We start from the raw sequence: 14045 nt of genomic DNA, 5'->3' as shown, positions 1-14045 counted from the left end.
TTTTTATTTATTTATTTTTTGTTTTATTTTGTTCTTAGCAGCTGTAGGTATAATCAAGTTCCAGTCCTGAGGTATGGGGAATGATGCCCCAAGCCTCGGATTCTTCTTACTGTTATTTTCTGAAGTCTGTCCTGGGGCCCAACCTTGGGCACCTGTCTCTACTCCTAAGCCATAGCTAGGACCTTCAACCACATTGCCTAGCAAATGATCTTGCTCCCTGCGGTTCCTCTGTTGGCTTCAAACTACAGCTGTCCTCTCTGCCCTGAAACTGAAACCAGGGACTTTGTTCTCCTGCAGGTGCCCACAGCCAGCAGGGTCCCCACTCCTCTACTACTGTACTCACCTGGTATGTGCTAGCTCCTTCTCCCTACAGCCACGGCCTAGGACAAGTCTGGTCAACACAGCTGTGCTTGGGTCTCTCCATAGTGAAAGTTCCTTCAGTGTTCTACTCAGCTGTCATACAGTGCCCTCCGCCACACCCCTTACAAACACCACACACACTGTGTGTACATACTGTCTATGAGATGAATGTTTCTAAGGCTGAGGCTGCCTCCCAACCCTAGATGCCCCTAGAGCTTATTTGTTCTGCAGAGTATGCCTGGAGGTGTTTGCACTTCACTCAGACCAAATCTCTGCCCCCGGAGCCCCTGGGTCTTTGCTAGGGTTTTCTCATAGTGTCTTAGGAGGACATTTGCTTTACCCCCACTTGTTTATTTCTGCTACCCTACATTCTTTCTGAGGTGATGTTCTGTCTTTTTTTGTGGAAAAATTTAGTGAGCCAAAAGTTTTTTGACCTACTCTGCCATCTTCCCAGAATCCCAGCAAGCTATTTTTAAAGTTTTGAAATTCCAGAATTTCTGTCATTAGAAAAACAGTGGTAACAGGACAAGTATGTAAACAGAAAATACAGTTTATTTTGGCATGGCAAAATTAGAGACTGATTTTCTGATACTCTGTCTGAATTTTCTTTCCTTAACCCATAATTTCCTAGTTATAAACTCGATAGTACCACAGTCCCATGACTATTAGTGACATCCCTTTGCTGCTGTCACAAAAAAGCTTAGGCGATTGTTACAGGTGTAGGAATATAAGCTTCTTTATTTCACATTACTCCCCTGCCATGGTAAATCATCAGCAAACCATCAGTCTTAAGTCAGTTCTCCTGACTGTCACAGTAATTATTTTATTCTGAGTAGTAATAAATAAGCACAGGTTTTTTTAAAGTAAACTATTTATAGTTTCATAAAGCAAATGCAGAGTTGAGCTTTTTGGTGTTTATTGATTCCCTGCTTTGTAACAATGATGTTATTAATAACAGACCTTTATATGTCACTTAAAAGGTATGTCACATGCTTTAAATACATTCTCATTTGAGCTTATAACCACCCTGTGGGATGGGCATTATAAGCATCATCCTGTCTTAGAGATGAGGAAACAAGAAAGGATGTCCTACAGACATGTGGCCCTCTAGGTCCTCAGGTGTTACCCTTTGACTGAATCCAAACTTCACAGAATAAATTCCCCTTAATAAAAGGATTTGTTCTGTAAAACTAGGATTCAGTCCAAAGGCCACACCCCAGGACTTAGAAGGCCACAAGTAGTAGATGTCAGAGGGAGGATTTGAACCTAGGGCTTCCTGATTCCAAGTCTAATAATTCTTTTTCTAACACGATATGCTGCCTCCAAGACAACTCTAGACAACACTTTTCAAGTCCTCTTAAATCTAGGTTATTCTTTGAGCAGAATGTTTTTGCCCAGATCCCAGAGAAGTTTATATCTTTAGTCATTTTTGAATCTAGTGCTTTTCTTCAATCTCTCGAACCTTATTCTTCGTTATGATTTTTGTTCTTTTAAGACCCCAAACCATTTAATCCCAGTTGGAAGGTGCTCCATTTAGCCATTCGTTTACATGCCCACAGTCACTAACATGTACACAAATAAATAGTCAAACATTAAGGTATCAGTAATACCAAGTTAACTAGACAATAGATACCCTTAAATTAAGTCCAAATGGAATTCTGAGAGAATGTGAGCCCTTTGGTCTTTCGTTAAAAACTATATGCATCAGGTGTTCTGACAAAAGAAAAAGAGGCTTCAGAAATCTTAATTAAAATCTCATCTCCTAAAAGAAACCTTTCCTGATCATCCTTAATTCTAGTGCCTTTCCTCTATTGATAGTTTCTGGTTTATCTTATATGTAGTTTATTTGTACAATCTAATTATACTTTATTCCTCAGTTTCTCTTTATGTATGTTGTGTGTATCTCTTTATATGTTGCCTCTCTATTAGAAAGTAAGTTCCTTGAAGGAGAGAGTGTCTGACACACCGTAAGCCTTAACCAGTGTTTGTTGATTGAATAAATTAGATTAGAATGCCCTAAGAATGCTATTCTTGCTGGTGAGGCATCTGACACTGTTATGGTGTGCTTCTAGACTCATAGTCTAGAGAAACCTTTCAACAAAGAGATCTTCTGTTGTTTCCAGTCAGTTGTGAAGCAAGATTGTTTACGACTTTACTTTAGACAGGAATGTGTCTTGGATGATTGACTAAAAGGAATTCAGCAAAGTTTTTTTGGCATTATGATAAGGTTTGGTTGCAGTGAGATTTCACAACTCTGTGGTGGTACTAACAGCAATGTGAAATACAATTAATAAATCAAGAGAGAGAATGAATGAAGCAAAGGGAGCAGGAATGGGGTTGAATGTTAAGAAAAAAAGCACAGTAAAGCTTTTGTAACAGAGGTACAAATTAGATAACACTGACAAAATGGGGCCTGGAACAGGGGGCTGGCTTCTCTTTCCATCTCTGATATACTGGTTTTCTTTATGGCTTCACCATCACTTGAGTGCAGACGTTTCTCTGAGATTGACTTTATAATTTGATGGTCATCTCTTGGTTTCTGGCCTTGTGGTCAAAATCATGCTAGACTTTGAGCCAGGAGGGATATGGGCTGAAGTAATGTTGTTAACACCTAATAGGATAGCATGTCATTAAGACTTGATGCCATTTGTTCAATATATCTTAGTGTGAAATCCACATAAAGTAAAACATAGCAATATTTTATTGTATTTTCAACGGGGTTTTTTTTTTGCTTATTTATAAATACTTTGGTGATGTGTAAAATCTTAAAGCCCTCTATTGGAATTTACATATTAATAATATCCATTGTTTTGGTGTAAAGTTTAATTTAAAGCTGTAGAAACAAATTGAAAGTATTTCTAATTTAAAACAACCTTTCCTTTTTTTGAAGAAATGTATTTATTTTATAGGAACAGAATTACCTGGTCAGGTGATTTCTATTGCTGCTTCTACACTGGCCACATTTGCCATATCCATCACAGGGTACGAGCTAGGACAAGAAGAGCATAATTCAACACAACAACCCACAGGTGACTGAACTGTGTAAGAATATAACATAAAATTATAACATCTTATGATCATGTATGTGAGGTTTATAAAACTTCTTGACTTTTTTGTTACTACTCCATTTTAAAAATTTTCTCCTTTCTTCTTAGTCCTAATCTTATGTGTGTGTGTGTGTGTATTTTTTTTTAACCTTATATACTTTTTCTTTTGTTCTATGTTTACATTTTTATCTGGTTGCCTACCCTCCCTTTTTTTTTTCCTTCTTTTCCTTTTTTTCTCCTTTGCTCTTTTTCTTTTTTTTTCTTTGCTCTTTTCCCTTTTTATTTTGCCTTGTTAAAAGGATACTTAATAAATAAATTATTTCTGAAGTTTTCTTGATTTCTTCTTTATGTCTCAGGGTTTTTTTCCTCTCACCTGTAATTTTTTTTTCCTATTCTGTTCTATTATTCTTCATCTCCTTTGGATTCCCTGTACCTCTACTCTTTTTTCCCTTCCTTAACCCATTTCTTTTTTTTTCTTTACTCCTTTTGATCTATTTTTGATTTTTTGCCTTATTTTTTCCCTTTCTTCCATCTCCACTCACTCTAATCATCTTTTATGGATGTCTTCCTTTTCCCTGTTTTTCTTTTAGAGTGGAGAAGGGGATCTCACTGTTGATACTTCTGTGCAGCAAGTGATTTGGTTGATACTTGACTCCAGTGAGTTTCCCCAGTGGTTCAGTAGGAGCTTTGCCAATACCTGGCTTTAGTTTCTGCTCCCTCAACTTAGACAGGCATATACTAGTTCTTCTGTCCAGAACTCTCCCTATTCTTCTTGTTGTATTTTTCTCTGTAGTCTAGGCCTAACTACTTATGATGGGGATTAGAGTTTGGCGACAGTAGGAGAGCTGGTTATGGCCATCAGAGCACCAGCAGAAAGTGCTTGCCTGAGGGCTGTATAGGGCCAGGCCAGCTCTGACCCCAGAGTGTACACAGCTGACTCTTTGATGGTAGAAGAAAAGGTTCATCATTAAAAGACATAGAGTAAAGGGAAAGTACCTTGGGTGGTAAGTATAGCAGAAGAAACACCATTGCTGTTCCCAGTTCAGGTTGTCTGCCTGATCCACCAACCATCTTCTGACACCCATTTGACTGGGCACAATTCTTGGTCTTGGTCCATAGTTTTCTCATCTGTAAAAGGAGAGGGTTTGATTAGAGGCTTTTTAGAAACCATGATCCTATGATCCTTCCCACTGATCCCTATTTTGTAATCCCACTTCCCTTCACTCCCTCTGGCAGACTTACAGTATTTCACTGCATATTCAGCACAGATTTTATGGCAAATTTTTGCAAAAAAGGTGGCGTGTGACCATTATGTGAAGCTTTAAAAATTGTGCTGGTATTACTTAAAAATCATTTATTACTAAACTGTCTTTGGTGCAAGATAAGGATGCATGGAATACTCATGATATATGTTAAAATTGAATACTGACAATGCACATGCAATGAGAATTCTAGGCTTGTGGCTCTCAGTGCACAAAGATTATTTGTATGCCACTGGGGAATACATTGCTGCTTTGTTTACCTTTTAAGTGGTGTGACGAACAGAATTATGCCATGCAGCAATTACACGATGAAAGGTTATAAACCAATTTTTGGACTGAAAAACAGACTGCGACAATTATGTGGTGAAATATGGTATGAGGGAGCTTTGACAAGTTCCTAGCCCCCACTGAGCATGAATTTGCTCTGAAAGAAAAAGAGTGGCCTCACAAAGTATTGCCATAGAGCAGAGATTCCCAACCTTATTTGACCTACTGCCCCTTTAAAAAAAAATCTACTGGAATTTTTTTTTACTATCCTATATAGTAGGTCTTAGTTCATATGTAAATCACCTGCACTGACCTTGCCCATTCCTCTGACCCACTACTAACAGTTATCTCAAACAACTCCTATTGAAACCATCCTTACTATTCTTGCCTAGCCCTGCTAACAACTTAACTGTACCCAAGAAGTTTTCTTCTGCTTGGAAATCTACTTTCTTTAATATTTAATGGCTTTTTTTTTTTAATTAAATTTAAAATTTAAAAATAATTTAAAAAATGATATATCTTAAAGTTAATAATTTATTGTACTTTGTGGTTTTTTCCTGCATTGAAATTTTGATGTAATATTGCATCATATAACTGTGTAGTGTCATATTGTAAATAAGTCATTACATATTCCTGATGATACATGCTGGACTTCCCAACAATGCACAACGGGCTCCCCTGCCAACACTTGCTTGTTAAGAACTGTCAGCAGACTTGACCACTGATTGGTTATAACTTGAATTTTGTGTGTTTATTTGGAAAATAATGTAATCACTACAGTTTTAACTCTGTTACACAACAGATGAAACATGTACAGACAGTTTTTCAAATTTTCTCATCTTCTCTTTTTTCCTTATGTTTCCACCATCCACTTATTTTTATTCAACTCCCTCCAGTTGCACCTGAGGTTACTACCACCCCCAGGGGGCAATAATGCCCACTTTGGGAACCTATGCCATAGAGGTTACTTTTGGTGAGTGTGAGACACAAACTCTTCAGACTGACTTTTTAGTGGTATTATATATGATTAGACATCAAAGTCCCATTTCATCATGGTCATAGACATAGATGTCCCTCAAAAAAAACACACAAAATACATCTTCCTAGTCACGTTCTTGAGGTCAGTGACATTAGTACAAATAGAAAGGAAAAGATGAGGGATCCCAGTCTGCCACAGCCTTATTCTCATAGCAACAAAGGGTCCTCCATTGTTTCTTCCCCCTCTTTCCTCATATTTAGCTACTTTATACCCACAGGACATAGGTTTCTTTAAAGACAGTAATAGCAGTATCTCATTGTTGATCCATTAGGGCAAAGATGCCAGTGTACTTCATCAAGAAGTTTTCAGTGTTGGCTATACCTGTTTCATTCTCTCACCTGAAGGTCAGCTGTTTGCTTTCCTTCCTGTGATGACAGCCCTTCAAGGAGTAGAGGAAACAGGGGCCTTCTGGGTACCTTCAATAGACCGATAATTAACCTACTCTTTTGTTTGGTGGAAATCCATTTTTTGTACTTATCCCCAGAACACACTCTTTTATTCTAAGAAGGTTTTGTGGACATAGCTGGGCCAGTAGAAAACTGCTTGGATACAGTTAAGTTGTTAGCAGGGCTAGGCAAGAGTAGTAAGGATGGTTTCAATAGGAGTTGTTTGTGATAACTGTTAGTAGTGAGTCAGAGGAGTGGGCAAGGTCAGTGCAAGTGATTTATATATGAACTGAGACCTACTATATAGGTACTTGAACTAGTCATTTTTTTCTCTTAGGGAAAAAGCATTGTTACAAAAATATTTCCTTTTCTAGATCATGCACTAAAACCATACTTTAATTTGCATGCTTTAGTTGAATGTCTGATCAGAGAGAATCTATTTGGACTGATGATGCTTGTGATACTTTCACTTGTAACTCTGTATTTACTATCCTTACACTTAAACTACTTAAAAATTCAAATTTTTTTACTTCAGATTTTTTTCTTTTTAATTCAGCCCTCCTTTATATATGTAAGGCATTGTATTACTGGGAATAAAAAATAAAATGGAAATAATCCCTGCCCTCATGGAGCTTCAACTTTGCTTGAGAGTAGAAGGACATATAATGTAAATACACGTAAGCAGATATAAAGACATTATAAAAGGGAGAAAGTAATAACAAATAGAGGAATCAGTTATTTCCAGATACTAGAGATCCCATATGCAAAAGCATGGAAGGATTTAATATTCCTATGGGATTCAGTGTTCTTCAGAAACAATTAAGCTTTTAAATAATGCTGACTTTTAAAAATTTTAAATTATATTTCACTCTGTGTCCTAAGGGATATGACAAGTACTAAATTTAAGAACACTTTTAAAATTTTATGTTAAATTTTTATGGTTCCTGTCTCTTAAAATCAAATACAATTAAAATAAACTTTGTTTATTTTAAAAGCAAAAAAACTATATAATGTTATATGGCAAACTATGGGTCTTTTGGGATGCCATTTGTATCAGAGGTAGATTTGTAAAAGTTCATACTCCTAATTGTTATTTCAGCGAAACATCCCTATCACTAATGTTTGGAAGGCTAGAATAAACAAGGCAATATACCGTACTTAGAAAGTCATATCTTGTAAAGAAATGAATAAGCCTCCTGAAAGTTCAGTTTGTAAATAAGTATCTATGAAGAGCTTTCTCTACCTTGGGATTTATATATGATAAATTGACAGACATTTTTAACCATTAATAAATGTTTTATAGGTATAGTAATTTGTATACTCTAAATTGTTTACTAGAATCACAGAATGCTAGAACCTTAGAAATAATTTTGTCCCCCTTTTTATTTACTGAGAAGACCGAAACCCAGGAAAATGGTGAGTTGCTTAAAGTTTCATTGCTAGTGGCATAACCAGATCTAAATGCCAGATTGTCCGTCAAACAAAAAGACAAAACAAAACGTATCAAGTGAAGACAAGACCAAATGTTAAAAGCTTGGTTTTTATGAATGCTAATACCATACCAGTCCACTGTACCTAGTAGAAATTTATTTTTTGTGGTTAATATAGCATATATCAGAAGTCTTTGTATTTTACTATTTGAATAATGTGTGTGTCTTTCAAAACTTAAAATGGAATAGGTTGATCAGTTGCCCACTAATGGTGTTTAGCAGAAATTAATAGAGTATACAATTTTTGTTCTTACAGAAACTGCAAACGATGGAGAATCCATTTGTACATTTCCTTCTTCTTCCACTGCCTCCTCCCCATCTCCCACTTTGGGGAGACAGAGGCCTGAGATTGGAACATTTCTTAGAAAGAAGAAAACCAGTGATGTCTACTTTGTTACCCTTGTATGGGCCATCATTATAGTCCAGATCTGGTTGAATTTGTGGATTGTCCAGTTGCTTCCAGTGCCTGTTGCAGGTCATTACATAGTTTATTGCTCTCTTTTCCATTTCCAGCTGAACTTTTATGAGTTTGCAAGTAGTATTTGAGTGGAGAGTCAATTTGTTAGAGATCATAGAGAAGCCTGATTATTTGTGTTTATGTACAGTGTGATGATATGCACAAGGAAAAGGAAAGTGAACAAACAACCTAGTTTGATATGTTATGAGAGCTAACCTTTATTTACTTTTAAAAGTTACATCATGGGGTACAGTAGATAGAGCACTGGCCCTGGAGTCAAGAGGACCTGAGTTCAAATCCGGCCTCAGACACGTAACACTTACTAACTGTGTGACTCTGGGTAAGTCACTTAACCTCGATGGCCTCACCCCCCCCAAAAAAAAATTACATCTTTTTCATTGGATAAGATAACAATTTCAGTTTAAGAATTGAGTTTTTGAAACTGAGAAATGTGTTGAATTAAATGTATTCACACACACATACATTGAGGTATATTCTTTTTCATAGGCATCCTTAAGTACACGTAATACCAATGTTATTGGCTTTTCTGCCTTAGTAGCTTGATGGCTGTTGGTCAAACCTTTAATGCCTTGATCCTTTAAAGGGAAAGGTACAAGGCATAGCAGAGATTGAACATACACCATGCCCACATATTATTTCAGGAAATCCCTAGAAAGCCCTTTGTTGAATCTGGAACTTGGGGTTATGGTTTAAAAAGTGTGGTTTTTAAAATCATCTTCCTGAATGGTCCCAGGAGGCAGTGTGATGTGGCAGCACAAACATGAAAGATACAGTTGCTGCTTTGAGGTCCTATTATTCATTTAGTCTATCAAGAGTAACCACACTTTGAGGGTGCTTATTCATCACCCTAAATTGCAGGGCGGTGGTAGGGACCTTGGGATGATGTTAGGAACAGAGGTTATGATCAAAGGAAACCTACCAAGGATTGTAGTTACCCAAAGGGTCTTTATCAGACTTGGGCCAATCCTGAAGACTATGTAAGACTTGCCTTAGGGTTTATAATAATCTGGAGCCTCTTTCACGCTCAAACAGGAAAAACTTTATTGGAATTCCTCCACTCAAAGGTCAAGGTTCAGTGCAGGAAAACCAACTCAAGATTCCAAACCTGGGTCAGGAAAACAGAAATCCTTTTCTTAGTGTAGGACCATAGAGAACCAATCCAGTACTAGTTTTAAGGAGTAAGTTAGGTTAGGCAAGATTACCAGAACCGAGTGACATGGCTTACTTAAGAGTTGAACTACTTTTGGCTTATATGTCTTCAGTCTTGCTAAACCCCTACTTGGGTAACCAGCATACTTCTCTGCTGAGTCCTGAGAGTAGAGGATAGAACACAGGGAATTATCCAAAAAAAAAAAAAAAAGAGTACACCAAATATAAAACTAAAAATATTCTACAGTAGTATGAAATCATGGCATATCCATATCTGGAATACTATATGCTATTTTAGTTGATATATACTTCAAAATATAAAGGAGCTGGAGAAGGTCCAGAAAAGAGCAACTAAAATTATGAAGTTTTTGTGGGGCTCCATTTGAAGGCAAATAAGAAGATTCATATTCTTCCTTCTGGAAAGATGAAGGCTGTGAGATATGTTTGAAAATAAAGTTTTTCACGTAATTCTGGACTATAGCAAGCTGAAAGGCAGCTCTTAAATCTTGAATGGTATAAATTTAGGGCAAATAGGAAATAACCAGTTCATTTATTCAGCATTCATTTGTTTGTTCAATAAACAATTGCATATAACAAGTAATAATAAATGAATGTAACTTAGTACCTTGAGGTAGTATAAGAAAAAAGTATAAATATATTTTAAAAGGCTTCAATAAATAATGGATTTTAGGATTGTTCCATAAAAACTAGATCAAGCCTTAATTACAGTAGAAACCAAGTTAATTACTTCTAAGCTTACCATTTCAAGGCTCACGACTATCTTCTTACATATGAGGGACTGTCATGTGGCAAAGGACTTAGATTTCTTTTATGTGGCCCTGTGACCAGAGGTCACCAGAGGCCTTGAATAAAAGTTGTAGAAAGATAAAAAATTTGTAGTTTGATTAAAGCAAAAACTTCATATCTAATAGGATATGAAGTAATCCAATTTGGATTACAATATTCAAAAGTGAAATGGACTTCTTTGGTAGCTAGTGACTTCCCCTATTACTGGAAGTCTTTAACTCTAACCCAGAAGACCCCTTGTCATAATTGTTGTAGAGAGAATTACATGCAGTTATCACAATTTAAAAAACAAATTCACAGATCCTTGCTTTACAGCCTCTGATCTGAGGTGTTTCTCCTTCTAAAACCATTCTAGAAATCTATAAAATTATTTTAGTGGATTCTGTTAAGTACGTGAACGTACTTTTCCATGAATCTTTAGGATAAAAGTTAAGAGTATAGCTTTTTTTAATCTTTGTCCTTTTCATTTTTTAAAATTGATTACAGTCTGGATACTCAAAAAACTTATTATACACTTTGGAGTTGTGAACTTCTTAAAGGAACATTGCTATGGATGGTGGCAAGTTCTGGAAAAATTTTTGAAGGAACGGCAAGAAGCTCTCACACCATGGCCCATTGTAGGGCTTGGAAAGTTCATGTTAAAAATTGATAGCAAGGTACAGTATTTCAAGTGTGGGGGGGTGTTTTTTGCTGTGGTATATTGTTTTTAAGACATTTCAAATAGCAAGCATTTTGTTACTTGAAAGACAACTTCAGAAGTACTGATAAATGAGTTTCTTGTTGAATCAGTGTTTCCCTTCTTGTATTCAGTGATTTTACTTTTAATATCTTCTAGGTGTATATTGAGGGACTCCTTCTTTACAAGGGAGTAGCCAAACCAAGATGGAGTTGTGATCTGAATGTTTCATGTTCGTAATTACAGAGGAACATGTGATTACATGAGAAGCATTTTATATAAGTCACAAACCAGAAAAGGCCTAACTTAATCTTCTTTCTTACAAAAGTTCAGTCTTGTTTCTGTGATAGAATCTTAATACATATTCTTCAAAGCCCAGATATAGATATAGGATTCGTTTTTAAAGCTCCATATTGCACATTTTTAGGAGATTTAATTTTATGTCAAGTGTAGTGGAAAGAGGATGGGACTTAGAGTCATGTAACTTGTCCTGATTCCTCCATCTCCTCTGTGACACTGGAGAGATTGTTGATTCATATTCCTAGGTTAAAGATAATCTCATGCTACTCCCTAATTATTTTTCACTTTCAAACACAGTGGAAGAAGCAGAGGCTGAGAGTGCTGAACTTTGATTCCCAGGTCGGTCATGGCATAGCTGAGACTCACAACCAAGTTTCCTGACTCTTAATTTTATGCTCTTAAATCTTTTTAAACCTCATTTTATACATTTGTAAAATGAGGATAATAATACAACACCTTCCTGACAGAGTTGTTATAAGGCCAGCATTTGTAAACAGGAAAGAAAATACTATGTTTATATTATTATTTTATTAATTCCTCATTTACAGCAGAAAGTTAAAGGAGTTTATTATTGTCTTTTAAATCAAAACAGATATTCAGATAATTGGAAATTAAACCATATATAAATTAATTGTGGATATTTGTGAGTTGTTTTTACTTTATCAGGAGGAAGTCTGTCACTAAATACAATAGAAATTTAAAGTATTTAAAACTAACTTACCTAGTTTTAATATTTTTCTTCAGTGTCAAATATATGCATTTAAGATTAAAATGACTTTCAGTTCAGTCAACACTGAAAACCCTTAACATATTTGATTATCAAATCACTCGCAGTACATTATTTACTTTACTTTTTAACCTGAAGATCTGACATTCAAACCCAGGACCCCTGACTCCAAATTTGAAGCTAACTTAACAATGTCCAGATTTCTTCCTACACCTTTTGAGGATACTTTTTTAAAAGTTTTATGCTATATGCATCATAACATTTTAGATTAATGAAACTTATATTATATTCATTTGCATACTTTTTATAAAAGCATGCCCGAAATGCCTTCCCACCCCACCACCCAGCCAGCCCTATGGGAACCAAAGTAGCATTATCTAGATTTATCTCCTATGTAGGTTTTTTAAATGCATGAAGTTATTCATGACATAGAATAGTAGGTTAAAGCATGTCTATACTTGTAGAAGAATGCTTTAAAAACAGAATGTAGATATCAATTCATAAATTTCTTGGATTAATTTGATCTACTGCTTGTAAAAATGACCTTCACAAATGTAAGTCTAGTCTTTGGGATTTTAGTATAATTGGTAAGAAGAAAACTCTTCAAACATTTCATTTGTGCCTTTATAATTAGTTAATTATACTAGCAAAATTGTACTGTCAACATTCACTTAGTGGCATATGGTGGATTTTAGGATAGGAAGATACTGAATTACAAGTTTCTCTACTCTTTTTTTTTTTATTCTTTCTTAGTTTCTTTTTGTTCAGGAACAGTTTTATTCTCATGTTTTGGACAGATTTCTTTATCTTTTCCCTTCATTGCATTCTCTAATAATCTTCTACTGTTCTTCTCTTCTCATTTCCACCCCAATCTCCAAGCTCTGGCATTGGCTTAATAAGAAGGTAAATAAACAAACATATCGGTTGCTACTAATAACGCATTGGGGGGAGTTTTCCTAACCTTGCTTTTCAAGTCTGTTTCCTTCAGAATTCCCAACTGTCATCATAGTTTTTTGTGTAAGCTATGGAAGGTCATAAAATACCAAAATTGCCATAGTGTTGATGATAACTTGTTTAAAATCAGAGATGTGATGAAATCCCCATCCCTAAAGACCTTAAAAATTCCGTGCTTTGTCATGGCCAGCCAGAAGCCCACATCTGCATAATGGTTCACAAATTAGGAATACATTAAAAGTATTAAACATTTACTGAAAAGGAAACAAACCACACAAGCCCTTCTGTTGGTGTTAATTTCTTTTCTTAATAAAATAATTGCTTTATTAAGTGCCTGCTGTGTGCCAGGCACTATGCCAAGCACTGGGTATGCAAAGACAAAAATTAAAAGTTTCTGCCCTCAAGGAGTGTACAATCTATTGGGGAAGCAACAGGAACCTATATATGTCACAGGATCATCTATTTAGATTCAGAAAGGTCCTTGGAGGCTATGTAGTTCAGTCTACTCATGTCACAGTTAAGGAAACTGAGGCCTGGGAAAGTCTAATGATTTGTCCAAGGTTAAACAGGTAATTAGCATCAGACACCAGCTTTGTATCCAGGTCCTCTAGTTCCAGAGTCAGCAATTCTGCTCCACATGAAACAGATATAAGTTGTGAAGAGGAGGGTACCAATATCTAGAGGGCATCAGGAAAGGCTTCATGTAGAAGGTGACGTTTCAGCTGAACCTTGAAAAAAATTAGGGAATCAAGAGGCGAGTTCATTCCAGGCATGAGCAAAGGCAAGGGGACAGTTGTTTGTCTTTTCCATCTGGTTCTGTTCATTTCACTCTGTCTCAGTTCATACAAGTCTCTCCAGTTTTCTCTGAAACCATCCCTGTCATCATTTCTTGTGGCATGATAAGATCCCATATATTCATTTACCATAATTCATTGTTTAGCTTTTAAAGACCTTCACAACCTCCCTTTCTAGCCTCATCATTTGCTATTTCCATTCCCACAATCTGCTCTTCAGCCAGACTGGCCTTCTCTATTCTTCCTACACAGGAGCCCTCTCCCCCTCTCTGGAATGCCTTACTCTCACTTCATAGAATCTTTCTCTTC

General features: G+C 36.1%; 1 protein-coding gene across 2 annotated transcripts in view; it reads left to right on the top strand.

The window, feature by feature from the left end:
* LOC114025897 (transmembrane protein 245-like) overlaps window positions 1-14045 on the top strand; it is an 85140-nt gene that overhangs the window by 11786 nt on the left and 59309 nt on the right. For both annotated transcript variants that reach the window (XM_027839411.1, XM_027839412.1), the window contains exons 4-6: window positions 3270-3389; window positions 8108-8326; window positions 10772-10941. In XM_027839411.1, coding sequence (XP_027695212.1) covers window positions 3270-3389; window positions 8108-8326; window positions 10772-10941 — 509 coding nt within the window. The remainder of the gene's footprint in view (window positions 1-3269; window positions 3390-8107; window positions 8327-10771; window positions 10942-14045) is intronic.

This window comes from Vombatus ursinus, unplaced genomic scaffold, assembly GCF_900497805.2.
Source record: "Vombatus ursinus unplaced genomic scaffold, bare-nosed wombat genome assembly UNPS02014832.1, whole genome shotgun sequence".
Classification (NCBI taxonomy): Eukaryota; Metazoa; Chordata; class Mammalia; order Diprotodontia; family Vombatidae; genus Vombatus; species Vombatus ursinus.
The sequence above is the reverse complement of the archived record's forward strand: the minus strand, read 5'-3'. Positions and strand labels throughout refer to the sequence as shown.